At 37.3% G+C, this 24,282-nt stretch overlaps 2 protein-coding genes across 6 annotated transcripts; both read left to right on the plus strand.

The window, feature by feature from the left end:
* The first annotated feature begins 318 nt into the window (after positions 1-318).
* On the plus strand, positions 319-3,537 carry timm21 (translocase of inner mitochondrial membrane 21). The gene is made up of 6 exons (XM_066680064.1): positions 319-877; positions 974-1,036; positions 1,383-1,480; positions 1,602-1,675; positions 2,226-2,331; positions 2,486-3,537. Exons 1-6 carry the CDS (start codon positions 571-573, stop codon positions 2,576-2,578), a joined length of 741 nt encoding a protein of 246 aa, XP_066536161.1. The 5' UTR covers positions 319-570; the 3' UTR covers positions 2,579-3,537.
* A 1,558-nt stretch (positions 3,538-5,095) lies between these two features.
* si:dkey-118j18.2 (uncharacterized) lies at positions 5,096-17,649 on the plus strand. 5 transcript variants are annotated; one of them, XM_066679414.1, is made up of 6 exons: positions 5,096-5,113; positions 5,953-6,011; positions 6,412-6,482; positions 7,215-7,374; positions 9,587-9,716; positions 16,222-17,649. In XM_066679414.1, exons 3-6 carry the CDS (start codon positions 6,463-6,465, stop codon positions 16,434-16,436), a joined length of 525 nt encoding a protein of 174 aa, XP_066535511.1. In that variant the 5' UTR covers positions 5,096-5,113; positions 5,953-6,011; positions 6,412-6,462; the 3' UTR covers positions 16,437-17,649. The 5 variants fall into 5 exon arrangements, with proteins under 5 accessions (XP_066535511.1, XP_066535502.1, XP_066535517.1 ...); XM_066679405.1 differs by lacking the exon at positions 5,096-5,113 and adding an exon at positions 5,402-5,686 and having other exon boundaries at positions 5,933-6,011; XM_066679420.1 differs by lacking the exon at positions 5,096-5,113 and adding an exon at positions 5,402-5,686 and having other exon boundaries at positions 5,933-6,011; positions 6,416-6,482.
* The last annotated feature ends 6,633 nt before the right edge of the window (positions 17,650-24,282 follow it).

Here is a 24,282-nt window from a genome sequence, read left to right on the forward strand (position 1 = left end):
AAAAAAATGCATATAAAAATGTATGTGAACACACTGGAAAGCACGTTCATATAGAAAATACTACATATCCCAGGATGCGCTGCTACACTGTGAATTTGGCGGCAATCAAAATATAAAAAATATAAGTCCCCTTAAATAAAAAAATATTTATTTTTATTTTGTAGAAACATATACGACTACTGCCCACTACTTGTTCACTTTTAACAATACTATTAACAGGTAATAACGAAGTATTTAATCAAGTTTAATCCAACATTATTATTATTTTACATCATCGTAATAAAGTGACACAAGTCACCGCAATTTTGAAAGGGCAAATTAGCCCTGTGTTTGTTTTCTGCAGAAAAGTGGTTCATGTGTTCACTGCCTTCCGTTTTTTTCTCCTGAAATTTAAAAGTATTATTTGTTCGCTTAAAGTCGAAGTAGTGAGTTTGTTGCCAGTATACCAACTACGTTCAGTTAAACCGCTAAGATCCGTGTTAGCTTGGTTTCTGGCAGGGGGTAACGTCAATCTCTATATTAGCCAGAATTAAACAACAACTCAGTTATCGTGTCCTAAAAGTTGTTATAATGGTTTATTCTCTAATGCTGAGAAGTGGGAGAGCTTTGCACTCTGTAGAGAACATCTTAAAACGTGTAAATGTCACTTCTCATCTACAAATGTCACCTTTGCAGGTGAATAATCCTGATTCGGTCCAGATAAAGTTTAATTATTCGCCCTTTGCTCGGTGGACGTGTTTGCAAGGAGGTCTTTCCTTTCAAAGTCGAGAATTTCATGTTGGAGTTCAGTGTAAAAACATTAAAGATCAACACAGAAAGGAAAGAACTCAAGTGTCGGTGCATAAACCGTCTTCTGGTCTCTCTGCGGGACAGAAAGGTTGGTTAAGGTGGTTTATTATGGCGTGAAATTCCAGATAATTTGCTGTAATGTCTTTATTTCAAGCCTGTGTTTTGCCTGGTTTGTCTCCAACAGTAAAGCGGGCTGGTAAGGACTTCACTTATCTGATTGTGGTGCTCATTGGACTTGGAGTCACAGGTGAGATGTAGTGTAGTTTGGGCGTGCAGTGATGGTCTACTGTATAAAACAACAAATATTAAGTGCTAATATCTTCTGGAAAATGTAACATTTTCAAAATACTTTTTTTTTTTTTAGTTTTTACTGGATTTTGTAGTCAGTCTAAATCATCTTAAAATGTAGTGCCTTGTTAATTCGTCTTAATAGGTCTTTTGGCCTGTTATGTAATATTCTGTTGCATAGCAATGAATCATGAATGATTACAGATAGTGGTTTGAATTCTCATTTGGCCAGACTGTTGCTTTTAATGAGTGTTGTAGGGTCTTTTTTAATATTATAAATATTTTCTTGATACAATATCTCGTAGGAGGACTTCTCTATGTCATCTTCCAAGAGTTATTTTCATCATCAAGTCCAAGCAAACTCTACGGGAAGGCATTAGAAAAATGCAGATCACATCCAGAGGTTGGTTAATTTGGAGAATGCTATCAGGAATCTGTGTAATGGAGTCTTTGTCCCAAGTTGAAGTGCAAGAATGCCATGTTTTTCATCCTTTTTTTTTTCTTCTTTTTTTTTTGGTTTTTAGGTAATTGGAGCTTTTGGAGAACCCATTAAGGGCTATGGAGAGACCACTCGCAGAGGCAGAAGACAACAAGTTAGGTATATTTATTTATGAATGAGTAACTTCTGCATTTATTCATTCATTGGATCTAAGTGCTTCATCCTGATCAAGTCTGGAGCTAAACTGAAATCATTGACACCATTGGACACCAATCCATCACAGGGCATTGCACACTCACCTAGTCACTCAAACACACACACACACACACACACACACACAAACACATACCTGGGAAAAGTTCCAGGCGAAAAACAGAGAAGCCAGTTAATAAGGCGATAAACAATGATAAAATGCTAATTACCATTTCAGATTTTCGCCACCTGCAGAGATCTGAAATAGTTAGAGAATCAGCACCAGGGTGAAATATGCAGCTTCTCGTTAAAGCGGAGACAACACAGATTCTGTAACACATAACAGAGCCTACGGTATTTTTATTAACTTTTCTCATGTAGTCATGGTGATGTGTTAGTTGTAGATGGTCGTTTTAAATGAAGAGATTTGATTAAAAGTGTTGCCATAGAGTGTTGTCTCGCCAGCTCTAGTTTAAATGTTTAAAAGATGTGAGTTGAGTGTCTGCTCTTCCTCCAGTCATATTGAATACATGAGAGAAGGACAGAAGTTCATGAGGCTGAAGTTCTACATCGAGGGCTCAGAGCCGGGACTGCGCGGAACCGTCCATTTAGAGTCAAGAGAGGTGCCGTTCAGAATCTCCGTCATATCGTATACAACCCCATTTCCATAACCGTACATTTAATATAAGATTATGTAGTCAAAGAAAATACATTTAAATATATTTACAAGTAATACATATAAGTTTAATGTGTTTTATGTTATTTCTCCTCTCACAGAATCCGGAGACGGGAAAATATGAATTCCGCTACATATTCGTGGACGTAGACACATATCCCAGGAGAACGATTGTCATTGAGGACAACCGATGAACACTTTCAGAAGAAGCTCTTGAAAAATATGAAATGAATCCAGGACAGATTCTCTTTAGCACTCAGAGTAATACGGAAACACTAACACCATACTGGCTTTTTGCTATTTGCTTGTATTTGACTACGTTTTCATGAACAGAAATGACAGTATTTAAACTAAGCCTTAGCAGAATTTTAAGATGTTCTCCAGATCTCATAATTTGGTGTTCTCTAGATACAGAGTTAGATCTTCAAATGAAATTGTAAGATATTTTTGAGCAAATTAAATGCTATTCATTTACACTGGGTCTGGCTTATACAGATTTTTATTTTTATTTTTTTCATATTTGTCATCACCTTGTGATCAGTTTGCAATTAACAGTTTCACAGAGTTTAAATGGTCCATTTACTGCCGCCACATTTGCGAGTCATTCTGGTTAATGATATCCACTTTATGAAATTGAGTGATTCCAGATAAGTGAAGAAAATTAAGCAGTGAACTCGCTGACCTCCTGGCAAGCTGCCTGTTTCCATTAGTCATTTATCAGCTTATTACATCCTAAAATTAGTCTTTCCTCAGGAAAGTAAGTGGCTTATTTAGTGGTACTGTTCTCTCGTGTAATTTGGATGACCAGGGAATAAACCAACATTCTGAGCACTATTTATTATTTGATAATAATTATATTATTATATTTTTGTATATGACATTTTGGCCATATGTGGAGTGTTTTGGAATGGGGCTGTTGTAATTTGAAAAGACCTAAAGGAAGCAAATGGATTGATGCCAAGCAATAAATAACATCAGTAATTACCTTAGCTCTTCTGTGTTTAAGAAACATTGCAAGCTGCATTTTGTACTTTTTTGTAGATGGTCTTTAATGGACTTTAAGTGTCTTAACCTTGGAGATGCTTATTCGAATCAATCTGATGATGTTTAATGGTCCTTTTACAGACTGGATGCTCGGCAAAATAAAGATGGAAGCAGCAATTTAATGACTCATTGTATTGACTTATGTTGTATGATGACTGTAATAGGCGAAGAAGAAATAAGGGGAAAGACTTGCATACATGTAAGCCTTCATAAGATAAGTTCTAAGAAGAATTCTGTAGTTTTATAAGTGCTTAAACAAAGATCCTCTACTCCAAATCGTGTTACTGAGGAGGCTGTCTTTCTTGATGAAGTCCAGTAGGGGGCGCTTATGTAAAGGCAAACCCACGAGATTAATTTCAAGGCCCTTTTCTACATTCAATATTTAAATTAATAATAAGAATGACCTTTTATTAATACCAGTAACTGCTCAACGACCTTTAGAGACAATATAATATAGGTAAGAAGCAGGTCAAATTATAAATCAATATTTCAGATCTGAGATTACAAAATGCGTAAATGTATTAAAATCTACATTTACGACTTATTTAACTTATTATCGGCATTATTTTCTTTAAGGGCAAGGGGGCGTTCTAGAAAAGCAGTAAGTTCCATATGTGGGGAACAAGGCCATCATTTGTGACACGCCCAGTGGGCGGTTCAGGTCAGTGACGCATGGAACTTAGTGGACGGACCTTAGCGACAGAAAAGCCAATGAACTTTTAATAAAGCCACGCCCACGTCTTCCACCGCCTTCCGAGGTTCTGTTTTCACTGAAGCAGGTTGTGACGTAAAGTTTGATTCAGTTTTGGGAACCGATTCCTAGAAAGTGTCCGATTCAATTAATTGAGCCCTTTCTTTGATTCACTAGTAAAGTTCTCTTCGTTCCCAAATCCTGAAAACAAAAGAAAAAGTACAAAGTAGCAGCGGTGGTCAGTGGAGTCTCTAAGAACATCTCTCTCATCACAGGAGCTTAAGTGTGGACCACTCTGTTCTTCTCTTCCTGGATATTTATTCTAAAATAAAAGTCTAAAGCCACAGAGTCAGTATTCGGCACATTACAAACTTAATAATAATGTCTAAAATGTAAACTAGTAGGTTAGTTCCTTATGTATATGCAAAACTATTCATTGATTCACTGTCTGTAACCACTTATCTAATTTAGGGGCACAGTGGGTCCGAATCCTACCTGGAATCACTGGGCACAAGGCACCAGCCCTTCTCAGGGTGACACACATTCTCTCACACAGGTCTCCACCCTGATGCCTCTGCTAGCAAGGTTAAATGCTGGATTTACAATGGAAAGGGACTTTAAGTACACACTTGACTAATATGTAACTATTTAATTCCAGTGATCACTGGAATATTAGGGCCATGCCAAGATTGATCCTTGATTTTTAAAACATATTTATCTTTAATTTGTACTTTACAGGACATCTAATATATCATAATATACAAATGTCATCAGTAACATTTACACGATTTTACACTTTTTCTCTGTGACTACGATTTAGATTTACATTAAGGTTGTTCTCAGCAGTTATTTCCCAGCAAGCACCTCTTTAGGGGGGCCCCAAATGGATGAACGTGGGCCGAGGGATCCAAGAGGGCTGTCGGAGAAATGTCTGTATACGGAGCCCATGTGGATCCATGTTCTGTTGTCTTAATTTAGAGAGCTGTGTTTCCAGGTGAGCTGGAACCCACCCTGGTCCCATCACTGAATCTGAAGGGCATTCATTTTGGGCCAACATTTAACAACTGGACAAAGTCTACAGATACCCTGCTGATCTCTACTTATTGTCCATTTTCAGCTCTCTGTACCATGTAGGTGGACTTAGTAGTTCTACAATTACAGACTGCATTCCATCACGATATGTTGTTGGAAGCAGACACCCGAAGAAGTCTGTTTCTGTTGAACTAGTGAGTCGGATCCCCTTGGGTTAATAACCTACAAAGAGTCGGTTCAGAAGAACAATTCGTTCACGAGTCGTTTCAACGGTCGAAGCGAGAAGATCATCCGCGCAGAAATATACACTTTATTGTTGTTCATCTCATGGAAAAGTGGATGAAATAAGATTCGTATTTATCTTTACGGTGTGGGGAATAAGGGTCACCAGCGTCCAGACGATTATTAGTTTTGTTTGGTTGATTCTTAGGCTCATTTTGTGCCTAAGCACATTTTTCTTCAAGCGGTCTTGTTAGCTGGAATGCTAACGGTCTATGCGTTTTATTCGGAGATTAGCTTAGCACGTCGGCTCGAGGTGAGTCACTTTTGTTAGCATAACAACAAAACTGTTTTGGGACTAGTTCCGACTATAAAACAACTAACTTACAAATAGAAAAAAGACAAAAAAATGTCTTTAAAGCGTTTGGTGAAGCTGGTATTGTTTTTCAAGGCAGACACAAATAATGATAAAAAAATCAAATCGCTAATAAACTAAACGAGACGTACGGTTTTTATTTTTGTGATGAACAACAATTATTTATGTTTTAATAATTTACAGCAGTGTTTTGATTTATTTTACAGACATTCTGAAGAACAGAAATCTCTGAAATTTTGAAGATGGACGTTATTGGGTAAAACAGGTGAAGTTAAAGCAGTTTATTTTGTTGTTTTTTAGTCATTATTAATACACGTCTTGGCCAAATTTAAATCACACCCAACATTTCTACGTGAACTGCTCTCTCTGACTTTACATCTACAAGGTGGACCAACGAGGTAGGAGTGTCTCAGAGTGGACAGTGAGTGGACACAGGGTTTAAAAACTCCAGCAGCACTGCTGTGTCTGATCCACTCGCACCAGCACAACACACACTAACACACCACCACCATCAGTGTCACTGCAGCGCTGAGAATGATCCACCACCACATCACACCTGCTCTGTGGGGGTCCTATGTATGAGTTATTATTTTGAAATGATGTAGTAGACAGCAAAAAGTACATTATTGTTTCTTTAATTTCATTTGTTTATTATTTATTTTCAGCCAGACTGACTGCAGATTGATTATGATATCAGATTCTTACTGAGGATAACTATGGAGCTGTACTGGTACATGTAAGTATTGTAAAGGCTAATTCTGGTCATCATTATCACTTCTGGCTTTTATTTAATTGATCAGTGAAGGCTCATCATTTATCATTCCCACAGTGTTAAACTTGGTACAGTGAGCAAAAATGCTATTTAAAGTTGCTCTGATGGTTTAAATTGGTGTCACTTGAGGGACTTCTAAAAGTACACATGAATGTTCTTGATTATGCTTAAGGTTCATAGAAATACACCAAAGCAGATTTGATGTTGTTTGATTTTTGTAAAACATCATTAAATCTCAGAGTTAAGTGTGATTTTAAACATGCAGTTAGAAAAGCTTTCTTACTCTTTATCTAACAAATTTAATAACTATTTTGTCAGGCACACAATTGTCTATTTTGGAGCATGCTGTCCAATCAAAAACATGTATCACCATTGTTGTCTATTTTTAGTTTACTACTTCACTTGAACACCACAGCTGTCCTTCACGTTGTAAAAAAGTTCATGATGAATGGACCATTAAAAATGCTCAAAAATGTCTTGGAATAAAATAATTTTATGTTGATTTTCCCTTTCCTGTTACGTTACTATTTTGGAGATACATGATTTTGAATAAATAAATGAGCATCTGTTCTGAGAGCCTGCATTTGTGAGATATATGTAATTGTTTTGAAATCTAGTAAGTGAATGGATAGTCTGGAGGTTTACAAATTGTGTGATGGTTGTTTATTAAATGTATTTTTATATTCATCCTTACAGAGTTGTCATAATATTTATTATGATAAAGATCTTCTTCTACATATGCTGGTACCGCTCAAGACAAAGACAGCTAGCAGCGTATCTCAGTAATCCCCGAAATGCACAGATCGTTATTGTGGGAGGAAGAGCCTACCTGCACCAGATGTGCGAGAGACAGAATGTAAGTGTTCTACCTTTACATCCGGCACATCTGGAATTTACCTTCTGTTTCTGCACTGCTGACGCTGGTCCAGGTTTTCAGAATTTAATAATTTCTTATCAGGTCAAAGTCCCAGCCAGGCTGAATGTAAATATTAGGGTTGGCACAGTACCAGCTTTTCTTTTCTTACACTGATAATGAAACCATGTGCGTCAGACATTACCAACACTAATTCATAATTTAGTTTATTTATTTATTTATTTATTTATTTTTCTTCTATTTTTTACAATTATTGTAGATTGGTTAATTTGGTAATTCAATAATACCCTCCTCAGAGTATTTAATAACAGCAGAAGGCACAGGTACGATGATATAACACCTTTTAAATGCTTCTTAATTTATGTTGTTCATACTGGCTCAAGTAATGAGAAACACAAGTTTACTGGTAACAAAAGAACCCCTGAAGCAATAAAAGATCAAAAATAAAAAGATGAATACAGGTCTTGATTTTAGTCATGATATGTTGACTACTACTAAAAACTAGGCATGTTTGAGAAAATGACCTCCATTTCTGAGACATCTTCATTTATTATTATGTAAAAAAGCAACAACTGTTATTAAAAACTTGGATTGTAGTGGTCTCAGTTCAGTGAAACTGTGTCATTTATACCCACAGCTTAAAGAGGTTGGGGAGTTTTAATGAAAATGCTGATCTTTGTTTTCACAGTCATGCATTTTGTAGTGTGGGTACTTACGGAAAAAAGCGCAAAGCCACAGCAAAGATCTGTCAGACCAGTGATGGGGCAGGCAGTTCACATCTCACTTCCCGTAACCGATGGAAAAAGTTCTCAGAGACTTAAAAAGCACATTTATAAGACTTCCCTGGTTAAGAGCATCTGCTTAAGACATAAATATAAACACACCCAAAGATGTAGTGTTGAACCAAACTTTTCATTGTTACATGACCACTTTTAGAAATGAAGTGGCTCTGTTAGTTACTGTGCCTTTAAGACATCTACATGTAAACTCCTTTAAGTCAAGTATACAGTGATACTGTGGCAGGGCGTATTTTTAGCTCTTACCACAGGAAATCCTCAATTCAGCAGTAAAACAGCACAACACAGATTAAGATGCTGAACTCTTTTAACTATATTATGTAAAAGGCTGTAAAAGACCTTGAGTTTTGATTTTAATGCGGATGGATCAACCATTTTTCTATATCGCTGTACAGGCTCAGCAAAATGTGTCATATTGTATATTATCTCTTAAACTTTGTCTCTTTAAGATCACTTTATCTGATCTTTGTTTGACATCAAACAAACACCTCAGCTGGGGAAACCTCGTGAAACAACCCAACACAGTGCTGCTAAAAACCTATATCACTGTAATGTTGAACAGTAGAATCACACCAGGAGGATAGAGCTGTAATGATTATGTAGTATTTGTGTTATTGTAGTTGAGTGCATCCCGTGACCTTGACAGCTACGTCTTCAGTTTGGTTTATACACGTTAAAACTGTATACATTGTAAATAAGAAACACCTACATTGTTCTAGCAGCCCCTCTGTGATCCAAGTACTACATTAGCGCAAAACCAACACTCACTCACCTGCTTAGGCACCATAAAGAAAACAATCCTATGTGGGTATTTCAATAATTTTTATAATACTTAAAGTTTTCATCTAATGATTGACAATGTTACAGTGATTTCAGAGTAAAAATACAACAATATGTTTATTCTATTAAGCACAAATTATTTAAAATGACATTGTCTGAAGGTGCAGAAGGCCATAAGGCCTCCCCTTTGCAAACTGTCCTGGTCTGATTTGTATTTTTACTGGATTTAAGCAAATGTAAATGCATTGGTTAAGTTTGACTGAAAATTTCAGTTCAGGTTCTCGCTCTGTTTTAATCTGCTTGGCCATACGGTTGTCTGACATTTGTTTTGGGAAGTGTAATAAGCCATTGTTTCCCACGTCCTTCCCGGCATTGCCACTTCTCAATTATCAGTACTCTTACTAAGGCAGGACATGGTTTATCAAACAGCTTTCACCTGGAGTCATATTCTGGCAGAAAAATCATTAGAGCCTTTAATACCCCATACTTTGCTGCCAGTTTACACTGTGTTTTCAGGAGGAAGAATGGCAATTAATATCCTCCATCTCAGTGTGTTTTCATATTTGATATCTCAGCGTGTGGGTGATTTTAACTCCCACTTCTGCTCTGTTCCTCAGACATCAATCTGGCCAAGTTGGTACGGAGTTCAGGATGACGGATCTGTGGGTGAACCCTCCGCCTCTCTTCCTCCGGCTTCATCTCTCTCCCATCTAGACATGCCTCCTCCATACGAGGCTGTGTCTGGAGGTAAGACTGTCGCTAATAACCCCCAAGATGAATGAGGACTGTTTCTGCTTTTGGTATTTTCATGTTAATTCTTTTTACCCAAGTATCTAAAAAAAAAAAGGGCAGTTTCCGAGTCTCATCTAGTCTAGATTTCCCTGGTCTAAATTTTAGGTTACTCCAAGACAAGGCTTAATTTATTCTTGAGAATCTATGGGTGTGTCTGTGGTCCACAAATCACATTTTTGCTTTGCAATTTTGCACTTTCCTTATGGCAACATGATGTAGTGCAAAACATTTCTTGTACTGCTCTAGATGTTGGAATGTTTGATTGCATTCAGCCACAAGAGCATATTTCTGCAGGTTTTGGATGGAGCTCCATCACTCCAGAAAATGTGGTTCTATTGCTCCACAGCTCAGTGCTGGGGTTTTATCAGAATTGCCCTGGGACCTTGAGTAGTGTTAGGGGACTTTTGTCATGGCGGGCAAGCCATTGCAGCAAACGGTATACTTGGGCATGTAGTATACATTGTTTGTATTATAAATTTCACCACGTGATATCAAGTGTTTTTTATCTACATGTTAATAGTAACATACTTTCTGAAACTTTTTACCATTCTTCACTGGAACAACTTTTCTTACATTTTTTGACTTTTCTTTAGTAACATGAGCCCAGCTTTTCTGAATTTGAATGCTACTTTTAACTCCTGCTGCTAGAGTCGAAAGAATTGACTCTTTGACTCCTGTTGATTTGATATGAACTCACCCTGAATGTAGATAAGTCACATTTTTAAAAGTTTAAAAAACATTAAGTTTCCTATTTGTGAAAAAGACACACATTTACAATGAGAGAAATCATGTAGCTAAAAGAGAACGTGGCACAGCTGTCTAAGGAATTTTCCTGTGTCCAGTGTCTGTTGCTGAATCTCTCTGCTCATATTTTTTAAAGTAAATCAACTTGAGTTTTAGGGGGTGCAAATGCACCCCAATGTCACCTATTATTTCTAGTATTTATGTGTGTCTTTACTGATAGCGAAAGAGCTTACAGTAGTGTTTTCTGTACTGTTTAGCAATGATCACATTGGCATATATCTTTTGGGAATTGATTTTTGATTTCAGTTGAATTTCTGAGGAAGGGTTACATAACGCAGAAGGGAGTCAGTAGACAGGATATGGTTGCGTCCCTACAGCAAGAGGAGGAATAAAAAAAAAACCATATCAGTTAAATCTACTAGTGATGAGCAGGTTGTGTTGCACACAGTGGCACCTTTGAGAAACTTCCTCATGTCTCAGCACAGTCACTAAGCAGCACCACAACAGCAACCACACACAATAAAAACAGGAAGTTAAAAGACTGTTCAGTGCCCTTTTCATCAAGAAGATTTATTTCAATCAGTCACTTTTATAAATGATCATTCCAATGCTATAAAGACTTTTTTAGCACCGCTGGTAGCAGAATGTAACTGGAAGACAATCTCAGGGGGCTTTCACTCCATAGCTTGTTTGGTCTGGACCTTCGGATTTTGACATAGGTCTGAAGAAATATATAAAGATCAGGCTTGAAATGTGCCATGGACCTCAATCTGGACCATAGGACCAAAATTTAGTTCCACTATAAGAGGTGGTCTCAGTCCACATCTAACTAACGTCTAACCCCAAGGTCAGGTTTTTTGTGCAGTAAGAAAAACTTTTCTGGATGGTTCAGACTTTCTGGCCAATTACAGGAAAATGAGGGAATGTAAATGACAGAGGTGATGTGACCAGGCGATTTGGTCAATAACTTCACTCCAAAAAGTAGAAAAATGTAAAAATCCTGATTTTACTGCCTATTTGTTCTCATAAACCTACCATGCTCCTTCAGTGAAAAGTGAACATTATTTGATATAAAACTTTTCTCAGTGGTTCTGCATGTTTTAATGTTCCGAGTTGTTCACATGAGGGAGAATATAATATAACACCTCTCTGCACACTCGCACAGCTTCTGTCCTGGTTTTTATGTCGTGTTACTGTAACTGAAATAAAAGCTAAAATTAAAACAGTTGTGATTCCCACTGCGTTACTTCTACTCTGTACCAAACCACAGATACCAGATATGAAAAATACTGCATCGTTATCAGAACTCAGTAGTCTAGGTGGTCGAGTGCAAGCAGGTGTGGTTTGGGACACAGCATTATTCAGCCAGTGCAACAAATTCCATTTAAGCCATTTAAGCTGGAACCAAAAGTGATACAAACCAGTCAGAGTCAAATATGGGAGACGCAGCCCACGCAGGTGATGACACCAGGATGTAGGTTTGGCATGGAAAGTCCTTTAGTCAAAATCAAAACTTGCCAAATCTAATGAATGCAATGTAACAAAACATGAACCTTGGTTCAGAACTTGGTCCCGACTTTCAGGTGTGAAAATGCCCCAAGGCTCAGAAAATTAAATGTCTGCATAAACTCGTAACAAATATGTCTTTAACGTGATTAGTGAAAGCCCTTTTTAACCTGTGAACATTTGTTAAAAGAATGCGACGTCCGTATGTGAGTGATTCTGCATTCGTGATACGCACCTTCCTTCTGACATCATAAATTCTTTCTGCGTACATTCCTGAAAAACAGCTGCTGGTTATGTATTTATAGCATTAAACGGTTTTGAACATGGGAAGGAAATCTGTCTTCGAATACTTCAAGTCTGATTCTACAACAAACTGAAATCCCTTTGCTTTGTCGGCTGTGGCTGAGGACAGCTGACTGCTGTGGCTTGTTTGCAGTAAAGTTTGTTTTGAATGAAGGCATTCGCTTGATCCAGCAAATGTAAAATAATTTCAACCACATCAAGGGATCATCCATGTTATTTTAATACAAGGCGAGGCACGTGAACATAATTCTGTCTTCGTTTCAGTGTGATAATGGTTATACGTTTGTAACTATGACCTCCTGTTTTCACGTCATAACTCATACCTAAAATTATGCACCATAATTTCCAACATTGAACCTTTTTGATCTTGTAGAGAAAAGCTGCCTTCAATCACTGCAAGGAATTTTTAGGCAAATTCAGGACAAAGCCGAATCCCTAAATGCTCCCTGTTAAGACTGGAGACAGCTGTCTGGTGGAGCATGTTTGCAGAAAGTTGCAACAGTTTCCACGGCCTTAGGTCATTGAGAGGGTAAAGACATTAACATAAATCATTGCTATTTTTATTCAAGAGAGTATTTTTGGCTGCATATTGCCATGTGCTTATGTTTAACTGGAGCAATTTTATGATTCAGAAATGTCCGGTGGCAAAGGGCAAAAATGCTTCCAAATTCCAATGTTTAGGCCCAAAACACACACACACACACATTTTTATAAATGTATTAATCAATAATTATTGTCTCTGTTGACCAATTGGCTTTGCATAATTTACCAACACAAGTTATCAGTCTTTTTAGCCTGAAATAGAAAAGACAGTAAACACTTTAGAACTTCCACTGTCTCTTAACACAGGAACTGAAGAAAATATATAAATCTTTCTGGTCTGAAATAAAAAACTGAGCTCCAAAGTCAGAATCAGAATCACAGAAGAGCACCACAACCACAAACTCATCTTCTCAAACACAGGAAAGAAATCACATTAGTAAACACATGAAACGTATTTTTACCCAAAAGTGTAAAGGAATGTATTAAGACTGGACTCTCAGGGAGGTAGAGTCCATCTATATTTTACTGCTTTCTTCAAGTTTCTTTCATTTGAGAGTAATTTATTGGTGATTATTTGGTTTCAAGCTATTGAATTTTTCCACATTTGTACAGTATTTAAGTGCTACCATTTGTGCATAAAATGCCCTGAATGTCAGCCAGTGAAGGCAAGAGTTGGCTCTTAATAAATAATAATGTTCTCCCTCGACCTGGAAGATACAGCAGCGTAGGACTAAGATCAACACATTGTCCAAATTTAGACTGATGTCTCTTTAATTATCAGGTTTCGGAAGAGACATGTTGCGAAGACTATTATAGCACAAACATCTAACAGATTGTAACAGGAAGACATGTCAACAGATCAGATGAGTCTCAGACTCAGAAAACTAACCGCCTGCTTGAACTTTTATGAAGGTTGTCTTGAGAGTGATTCACTGGCATTTGTTCACCAGTGAGTTCTTATGTGGATTAGAAAGGACTGAGTGTTGAGAACTGCATTCACTGGCCACTTTTTAAATGAAAGTATTAAGATCCAATACCTCTTTTTGAAATATCCCCTTTTCTTCGGAGAATTTGATGGCATTCAGCCATGAGAACATTATTATGTAATTTCCAGAAAGTACTGGATAGAGTCATCATTCCAGATAAGAGTTTCACTACATACAATGGCTTCAGCTCATTATGACATTGTTGTTATGAATAAAAGTCAGAAATATTGCCATCCACCCTATCAAAACACAATGGAAGTTTAATGCTAGGTTCAGGATTCAAGAGTATGTCTTATGTACATTAACCTTAGTAAAGTTGTACAGTGAAACGAAAAATTAATATCTATCCAGTGTGTAGCTTAATTAAAAAAAAAAACGAAAGCAGGAAATAAAAACAAAGGAAAAATAATAAAATACAAATTCACCATCCACACTTTCAGCTTTCTGTGCTTTGGTGCGGTAAGAAAATATTTAAAAGAGAAATCCCAGAAAACAATTCTAATTAAAAATTGAATTCAATTCTCAGCAGTGTGATGCAATCAGCACTTTGCCCACGCTATCCACACTGTGTCCACCTCCTAATCCACAAATAGTATAGTTGTAGGCTATGGTGTTTTCCGCAGTTTCAGTTGGGGGAATGCTTTGTGACAAAAAATGACCTGGGCACAGTTTCGTTAGCATTAAGATCACCTCATCTGGAAGTGAGAGAGGCACATGGAGCTTAATTTAATGCACGCTCATCCATTTAACAGTGACCTTATTGTTTCATTTTGTAGGAAACAAAGCATAGTAAAGTATGAAAGTTTGTCTTTATTTATTTATTTATTTATTTATTTATTTATTTATTTATTTATTTGTAATACAGAATGCTGAATGTAATCAGTAAACAGAATGTGGCCCTGATGATGCAGCATTCAGAGCAACAGGAGGAATATTAAAAAAAATCTGCCCCATCACTCTTTCCTTCCCTTCTACCCAACTGTTTAAATATTGTTGTACATTATCAGTGAATATCTTCAGCTGATGACATTCAGTAAATGTCCTTTTCCATTAAACCAGGAAGTAAAAGGTCAAAAACGTGGTGACAGATGTAACACGGCACACGTTACTTTGTAGTTTCCTTGACATAAAAAGACACAAGTGATAGAGGAAATGCACCAAACGACGTTGGCAATATCAACTAAAGTTTTAAATATTAAATATTTAACCTAGACCCAATGTGATTTCACTTCTAAATCTCACAGTATAAATGGATGTAATGCCATACCTGATTTAAATAAATCTGTTATTACGTTAGAGGTATTTCTCAGTTAGGGGCTGCTTGCTTTAGGGCTGTTTCCTATGTCATACAGTAACAGTAGAGTGAATAGGAAGGCTGATATGCAGTTGTGGTGAAGTCTAGACTTGGTTAAACATGAAAATCTTTTGTAAAACGTTGTATATGAATAATAATAGAGTCAGAGATTTTCAGTCTTAGGAAACAGCCCCAAGCCAGCAGCCCTGTGTGTGTGTGTATGTGTGTGTGTGTGTGTGTGTGTGTGTGTGTGTGTGTTTGATAGATTGTTAAACATGGCCAGGCATGCATTTGTATGTAGGTGTGCAGAACCCATGCAGGTTTTCTGAAGTATTTCACTATCTGATATTCTGCATGAGTCACTGAGCAGAGAGCCTGTATATGTTCACTCTGAGAAAGTGGAGTTTTTAAATGGTGGGTTAAAGGGTGTTTTCCAGGCGGATGTGTTGGTTGGGACATGTTTCTGAGTTGCGTGGGCTGGTGCCACTACGTAGGGCAAACTTTCTCAAGTGTTCTGTGGTACAGTAAAATACCGTGGCTTAGTCTACCCTTACTCTAAAGTATGTTATAATAAAAAGCAAAGATGATTTTCAGTTTCAGTTTATCAAAAGTTAATTTGAAGAACTTTATTCCAAATCATTTTGGAGCATTTCTATTGGTCCATCTGTCACGAGCTTTCCATGTGACAAAAAAGCTTCTGATGTGTTCAAATTAATGTATAAAAATTGATGTCTGCATCAGGTTTTAAGAGCTGTCTGAGATCTGTTTTTCGACCTTGTTGAAAGTTTGGCAATATCCGGGGTAAACATTTATTCTGTAATATATTTAGGATGATTTTTTACATTAGTCAAGTATTGGGATTAAATCTTTTTTCTTTTAAATGTATAGATTATTTATTGTAGGTAACAAGTAAAAAAAAAACATATCTTTACCTGACTGTTGCATTCCCGTAAATCTTTTTGGTGCTATATAGAACAGTCATATTAAATAATATAGATAAATGACTAATAGCTTCCTATCTAAAGTTTATTGTTCTAATGTCTCCAATATTTTTCTCTACCTCCCCCCCTCCTCCAAACCACAGCAAATGACCTGAAGCCCCCACCGTACAGTGAATATGCTCAGAACGACGACACAGACGCCTCTCTGAGCATCACCATCCCCGAGGGAAACGACTCCAGCTCAGTCACCATCACCGATGATCCACCTCCTTATACACCCAGCATCATGTCTCCAGCCAATCAGCACACACACACCAGCGTCCAGAGCCGAATGGAGTCTGATCACACGTCCAGCTAGTCCCTTTCATTACCAACTACCGGTCCTGTCACTTCTGAGCACAGCAAGGGCTGTATTTATCCACGGAAAGTTATTTTTTCCAGCCCTAGTCTTCAGTTACGACTTTCTTTTGTCTTAGTTTTCTAATTAAGGAGGTGAAATTGTGGGGAAAATGTGTCTGAGCATCTTACGAAGAGATGAGAAATAATCGCAGTGACGTCGTATATAGAAAATCTAACCGAAAGCGCCCTCTTGTGGCCAGGCGTGGTGTTCTGTGACCTCCCCAATGTTAAAGGGTGCTTTTAGCTCACCCCTGCCTTATTGTGGTTTCTTCTTATATAACCAGCATCATGCTAGTTCATAATTCATGTAACACACATGCACATAGCAGTAATCTTGTCCTATATGCATTTCAGCTTTATTTTACTTTATTGTCACTTCTGAATTGTTTTGTTTATTCTCTATAATCTGTCTATAAAAGACTGATGCCATAGATTCTGCAGCAAACAGCTTCCACTCACAGTGGCTTTAATGAGCTGTACATAGGCTTGTGGATTGATCAATGCCATGTCCAAATAAAATTAAAAACTTAAAAAAAAAAAAAAAACATAAATAAATGAAAACAGCAGATTCCTCAGAGACCACGTTGTAGACACGTAGTGAAACAACTGTTAATGTTTTCCCTCTTGACTAAAGGTTCAAAGGGGGAACATTGTGTATCGGGGTTTAACCCCACCTTCATGCATAACCTCAGTTTATATGTGATGACAATTTCAGAATCTATCCCTCTGCACTTTTATTGTCTTGTAGTTGCCTTACTTTTGTCTGTTTGTAAATGACAAATATACTCAATGGAGCGGACATGGCTTGTGACCTAAAGAAGTGGTGTTTAAATGCAAGGAGTTTGACTCCTACTCTCTTTGGCTTTTGGCTTATCAGGTAAAAGTAATTATTTTTATGCATTTTGGGCCACTGTACCCACATAAATGAACTCTGCTTACTTTTAAATACCCTGTTTATTTGTCTGTGTGTGGTGACTGTCATAGGTGTGATCTAACACGTTCTGTTTTTCGTATTGATGTGCGTGTGTATTTGAAGAATGTATGAGGTCAACTGTGTGCAGTTGTCAAACTATCAGGTTATTGTAATGGGATCAATAATTTTTTTTTTATTAAACTGTAAGGATAAAAGAATTGGGCTGTGTGTATTCATGTCTTGCGTTATAATCTAGTTTAATAATAAAATCTGAATATTCTTATTGTACAAATGTGTCTTAAAGATGACTTATTTAAAGGACATTAAGGTGCACATGGATAAATCAGCTTAGTTTATTGTATACAGTTGGTGTACAGGTGTTTTATGAACACTTGCAAGTTGACTGAATTTTTAATCCTATCTCTTAATAGCATATAAATGTATTGTCAGATTCTGAAATGTATTTGTCAGCTTAAAGCTTAACATTTTGACAGCTGTGAGTTTTAAAGGTACATTTACACATGTAAATTTAATCAAGCCTTTATTTAAAGGCTTTTTATATTACATTATATTTAATTATGTTTATATTACATTATTAAATTAGTTAAACTATATATTTTTTTTTTTTCTGTAGTGCACACATTTTAATCTTTTTAACAACTAGGCTGAAACATAAGTAGGACTAAACTACGTATATTCATCTAGAATATATATTTTTTTAGATTTGAGGACGTTTTTAGTGCAGGATTTTCGATAATGAATCTTCTGCTGTTAGCTGGATGCTAACACGAAGCGCTAGCTGGATTTACAGAAATTAGATTATTGTTGTTGTGGTGATTGAGTGCTAAAGGAACTTTAAGTTAAGATTTTTGTATTTTAAGGTTTAAGGTATTTGTATAACGATGAGAGTAAGTATATGGTTCATGCTGTTGCTTGGTTACAATAGCCTTTACCATGCTACAAGAACACTAAATATATTTTATAATTCTTAGTATATTATAACACATTATTATATTGAAACTTTCAGGCTTATATATATATATATATATATATGTAACAGAAACCTTTTAACTCCTAGAAGAAGAAGAATGAGAAAATGGCATAAAGGATTGAAAGCAGAACATACTAATGTCTATTTAAAGTATTTATATATCACTAAAATGTTTATACATACAGTACAATGCAATACAATGCAAACGTTGGCTTGTTTTAAGAAATGAATTGTAGTGCTACATCTTTATTTTGGCTGGTCTTTTATTTCACAGAAAGAAATCAGAACTTGCTATAAAAGCTGGCAGTCGAATAAATTTTCAATGGATGACCATTTTATTTAAAAATCCATTTTTGCCGTCGTAAACAGCTTTTATGAGAAATTGCATTGAAAAACGTTCCTGTTTTTCCTTACTGTGGCCACTAGAGGGCGACAAATCATCATGTTTGAATTACAGCCCTCTCAGAAACTTTAGTATTTTTATGTTTTCATTTGGTTTTAATGGATTATCAGAAGTTAAGCCAGATATGTTTTTGTTCTATCAGCTGTATAAACTTGTCTATCATCGTGTGCATAATTCTCCAGAAGCTTGCCCTCTGCTGTCCTGTGTGGGCTGCTGAAGTCTTGCAGAAACAGAAGAGTGGGAGGATTCTGCAGCAAAAATAAAGTCTCAATGTGGTGTTTTCTCTCACAGTAACGTTAGCCTGTACTTTCGCTTTGAACGGCTGCATCTGACTCACTTCACTGAGATGAGAGGCACTATTTTGCCTAAAGTTTGGGGTCACCCTGTCTTTTTTTAAAATGTTTAAAATGTTCTCATTGTTTTTCTTAGATTTTTTATTTTTATTTTTTTTGTCAGGTAAAAGGCCCATGTCTTCTTTACATGCTTCCACTGAGTGGATGTGGGTTATAATGCATATGAGTGTAAGTATAAAGTATAATCATGATTTATTTCGACAAGGCCACTTTCTAATCTCTTAGAATTAATCTTTGTGTGTGTGTGTGTGTGTGTGTGTGTGTGTGTGTGTGTGTGTGTGTGTTTTCTTACTGATTTATCAGATGTAAATGAGCTCTGTTGTGATTGACTTGTAATTTATTCTTCCTAACTCCAGCTGGGTGGTCCAGGCTACACCGAATCAACTAGAAAAAATAGGCAGAATTTTCTTAGTTCATTCATTTTCTGTAAGGAACACACCACTTACAGAGCCCTGGTCCATTACAGGGCATCACACACTCACTTAGCCTCACACACTCATGCCTGTGGGCGCTGTAGGAGTAAACCCATGCAGATTTGCGGATAACCACACCTCACTCCTAACAGACAGTGACCAGAGATGGGAATTGAACCCACAGCACAAGGACCTGGCAGCTGTGTGGCACAGTTACCACCTGCAGTGCCACCCTGATATTGAGTTTAAAACGAGAGGGCTGAAAATGAACTGGAAAAAACATCTACTGAAATATTCTTCATAAAAAGTCTATATTCACAATTAAATATGTTCTTTCATGCTATGGGCCCTTTAAAGGATTTCCAGTTTCAGTTTTCAGGGCCCTGCTCCAACATCTGCTCAAGATCATCAGTCATTACCTATCTCTTCATTAACTGGATCAGGTGTGTGTCTGTGTGTGTGTGTATAGAGCAGCGAGTCTCCAGCACAATGAAGTTCTCAGCTCTTCCTCCAAACACAGGTCCAGTGCTGTGATTGGACAGGCTCAGACGAGGGGGTGGGGCTTTTCTAAAGTCTCTGCACTTGACGTCAGAAGCGGAGCAGAATCAGAATGACTCGTTTCATCACATGTTTTCTGACTGAGGCAGCACACAGAAAACTGACTGGATGGTCTTGTTTCACAATGTGTGGGTTGGTGGACTCCAGATCCTCACATTAATATGAACATGTACTGAACAAGGGATTTGTTTTTTCCAAAATATGTCCTCTTCTAAGATGGATCTGTGTTTTTTGTGGATTTTAGCTGGTCCTGGAGGTTTGTGTGGTTTACTGTGTCAGAGGCAGTCACAGTTCATTTGTACAAGAGCGCCCACCCTCTCTTTATCACTACAGTAAAGGTCCTGTGTCATGGAAAACCAGAATTAATTCACTTTCATGTGTGAACTTTCAAAGAGTAGATTTAATTTCCATATATTTTCAAATCCAAGTGGTCAAACAGCCCACTTTGGCTTTAAAGTATGCGTGATGTCTCTGAAACTCTGCACTCACATGGCAGCCAATCAGAACAGAGCTCTGTCTTAAAGGGAGAGTAACACAAAGAAGGTGTTCAATTTTCTAGCTTCATGTAGGAAATGGGTCCTTTAAACAGTTGGAATTGTTCTGTGGTGTGCTATACTCAGGAAGCACTTTTAACAGTGGGCGGGGCTAAACTGCTGTAGGCAGAATGGGTGGTCATATGCAAATAGCATCACAAAAATTATTCAAAAAGGAACAGCACTTTGTTATTATAATTTTTTTTTAATAAGTGAAGGTGAACTCAGTATAGAACAATTTTCTTTTCTATGATGTGGGCCCTTTAAACCAAAGCCATTAGGGTGGAATGTGCATCGCAGTGGGGTCGAGACAGAGGAGAGTGGATGCAGCTGAGGTCCAGTGTTCATCATAATGAACGAGTAGGAACAGATGATGATGATGATGATGAAGGCTGTGGTTCTGTTGAGAAAATGGATAACAGAAGCGTGCAAAAATGAGGTCTGGGCAAGAGGAGCCTCCTCAAATCTAGTGCATATGTCTAATATTTCACATTAGGGGAGGTTTGAATATTATTAGATTGTTTACAGTTCTTGATTTTCATTCTTTGTTTTCATTCTTTTACATTATTTTAAGTAAATGTATCAAGTGAAATGATCTCACTCTGTTCTTTTCTGGTCGATAATTAATTCCCAAAATGAGCAAAATGACAGAAATCAGAAGATTTTCCCCCAAAAAACATAAAAAATTTGTAGAAAAACATAAATAATCTTCTAACATTGATCTCAGAATCAGAAAATGTAACTAAATCCACCAGATTACATTTGCTTCCACTTGCCAAAGCTTTTTTTTTTTGCAGTGATTGGAAAGTGTTAAAAGTGACTCTACACTGACAGGACCCAGGTCTCATGCCGTCAAACACCGTGATGACAGGCAAATTACTGCCTCATTAGATAAGGCCTTATCAGAGATGCAGGCTCTAGATTTCTTTTATCTTCAACGAAAGAGGAACAAATGTCCAGCTCTAAAAGACACACACCCACACACACAGCCCTACAATTAGCCCACAGGAGAAAATAAAGGCTGTTTTGACTTTGCCTTATTATTTCTGCTGTGGTGAGATTGCATTTTTCTTTCTTTTTTTTTTTTTTTTAAATCATGACTCACTGGGTTTGGAGACACGCTGCTGGAAAATGTTCAATAACTGCTCAAAGTGACGTGGGGGAAAATGAGGGAAAACGACAACAACAAAGAGAACAGACTGATATGTCCTCTCCGACTGAATGTTTCTGTCTACAGTCGTGTAAAAATGTGGACAAATGACACGTAATGCTGATTTTTCTAAGTAGAAACATGTCAACAGCTCATTCATAGCGAATGCACTGAAATATGGCAAGTTTATGCAAATGCTGGTGGACAATTTCAGTTTACATAAAGGTGGTAGCAATATTCATTCATTCATTTGTTCACTCGTTCATATTCTGTAAGTGTGATGAGGGTGCGGTGAGTCCAGGTCCTACGCAAAATCACAGTGATTAAGGCAGGACCTCAATTTTCTATGAAGCTTTCGTTTTCTATGAACACTTTTTAATAAATGTTTTAAGACCCTGGGAATTGATTTATTCCCCTCCACAGGATTTTATTTCTTTAGTTCTGTGCCCTGCTGTTTTTGAACCTCACTGTGAGGCCTGGTGTCGATGCCTGGGGCAAAAATATCTAACTACACTCATATATATATATATAACCTCACTATACTCAGGAGTCCAGACCACCCACTGGAGCGAGTTCACCTTTAACCATCAGCTGCTGAGAGAAAAGAGGAGACTGCACAGAGCCACAAATAACAGGTATTAATGTGGAGCACTAACAGTACTGTATATTACTGAACACAGTTTAGTATGTCTTGTGTTTTATTTTTTTCAGAACATGTTTAAGACATGATTGGGTCAATAGGAGGAGATAAAAGCAAGAGCTTGAATATCTGAGTCTTCCATTCCACCTTAAAGGTGACATTCATGATACTGCTTTATTCCTGCCCCACAGGTGAGTAATATAAACTTATTTTTGTTGTGTCAGATCATTTAAGGTGGAACTGACTCTAAATTCAGGAGAGCACTAACTGCATTACAGTGTTTACTAACTGTAAACACAGAGCGAAAGTGCTACAAAACTAAACAGCTTGAGTTACACTAGTTTCTTACAGACGAATTACACTTCAGCCGCATGCAAACAACAGTCGTTTTACACACTGTTCCACCTTAAAAGATGCAGAGCTTCTGAACATAAACAAACCAATGAACAGAAGTTCCCCACAATCGTAGACTTTGCATTTAAATCAGTGGAATTGACCTTGAGGCGGGCCTTGCCATAAATTGGTAGCTTCTCCAAGAAAAACAGACAAGGCTTCAGCTCGTGAAACGTCCTTGTAATTTTTAATACATGACCCACCCCCGATTTTAAACGTAAAATATGCCAAAACAGACCAAAAAAATAATCAGGTGTTCCCTCAGTAATCCCTGGCCGTTTCCACCCGAGTGGTGCAGGGTCCTCTGTAGAAAGTCGACTTGTTTTCACTTAGAAAGTCAACAAAACATGACCAAGGGTGACTAAACTTTAGTGTACTCTACAGTGTCTCAAAACTTTGAGGCCTCTGTGCTTTGTAACGCCTCGGCTCATATTTCCACATTGTTGCGGCAATATTTCACCTTCTGCTGAGAGCTTTTTTTTTTTTTTTGCATAAATTCAGAAGCTGGAGTTTCATTCGAGGGGAAAGTTGTCACAGCGCATGACACTGAACAAGCTCTTGGAGAAATTGGAGTTTCCTGAATTAGAGTCACTCCAGAGCAGAGGTGTGAAGCCACTGTCACTCTCCATCTCCACAAAGACTGAGATATAAGTGGAACCAAACCTTGTATCTCCAAAATAGCACATTTACAGAAGGACAATCACTGGAACAAGATTTTAAAACAATTTTGAACCATTTATTTTTGCTGTCTGGGAAATGTTGTCATTTGCTGAACATCAGTTTCTGCTGCTTAACGTCCGCTCAGCAGTCTGAAATTTCCTTGCTCGTGTTTTCAGAGCAGCTGGCTTAGAAAACTGAGTGTATTTTTTGACATTCCAGGCCTGGACTGTGAGGGTATTTGTGAGACTTGTTTTTTAAACGTCTTGACGTCCTGAAGATATTTAGATGCAAAACACCAACAGCTGGCTTGTAATTCACTCACATACTCACTAATATACATACTCTCAAACGAATTCACTCATAATTAGCCTAACATTTTTACACAAGATGGTGCTGTTCACTCTGCACATCACAACTGCTCCACAAGGGGGTGCTTTTCAGTGCATCGTATCAAAGACACTGTGTCCTTATTAGATTTAGGGGTTTTGACTCTTAAATCCAGTACCACTGTGTGATATCTTACAAAGTAGATACCACCATGTGTGTGTGTGTGTGTGTGTGTGTGTGTGTATAAACTGAATATATTTTAAATACCGTTCCACGTGTGAATATACACATGGAGATATTAGTGTGTAATCAGATCAAAGTGAAAAGAGAAAGTGCATGAATGAAGTTGTTTTTTTAAAGCCACATGATAAAGTAGGACTGCTTAAAGCAGTGGTAGATAACTGGGTGCAGTTATTTCACTTTTAAAGAACCGTCCTGAAATGAAAGGTTGGGGGGATTCTATTCTCCTCT

Source organism: Hoplias malabaricus, chromosome 1 (assembly GCF_029633855.1).
Source record: "Hoplias malabaricus isolate fHopMal1 chromosome 1, fHopMal1.hap1, whole genome shotgun sequence".
In the NCBI taxonomy this organism is placed as follows: Eukaryota; Metazoa; Chordata; class Actinopteri; order Characiformes; family Erythrinidae; genus Hoplias; species Hoplias malabaricus.

Coding starts and splice junctions, on each gene's coding strand:
- timm21 (XM_066680064.1), top strand. CDS start 571: ATGGTTTATTCTCTAATGCTGAGAAGTGGGAGAGCTTTGCACTCTGTA. Junction 1,481..1,601: donor AATGCAGATCACATCCAGAG/GTTGGTTAATTT, acceptor TTTGGTTTTTAG/GTAATTGGAGCTTTTGGAGA. Junction 1,676..2,225: donor GGCAGAAGACAACAAGTTAG/GTATATTTATTT, acceptor CTCTTCCTCCAG/TCATATTGAATACATGAGAG.
- si:dkey-118j18.2 (XM_066679414.1), top strand. CDS start 6,463: ATGGAGCTGTACTGGTACAT. Junction 6,483..7,214: donor ATGGAGCTGTACTGGTACAT/GTAAGTATTGTA, acceptor TCATCCTTACAG/AGTTGTCATAATATTTATTA. Junction 9,717..16,221: donor ATACGAGGCTGTGTCTGGAG/GTAAGACTGTCG, acceptor TCCAAACCACAG/CAAATGACCTGAAGCCCCCA.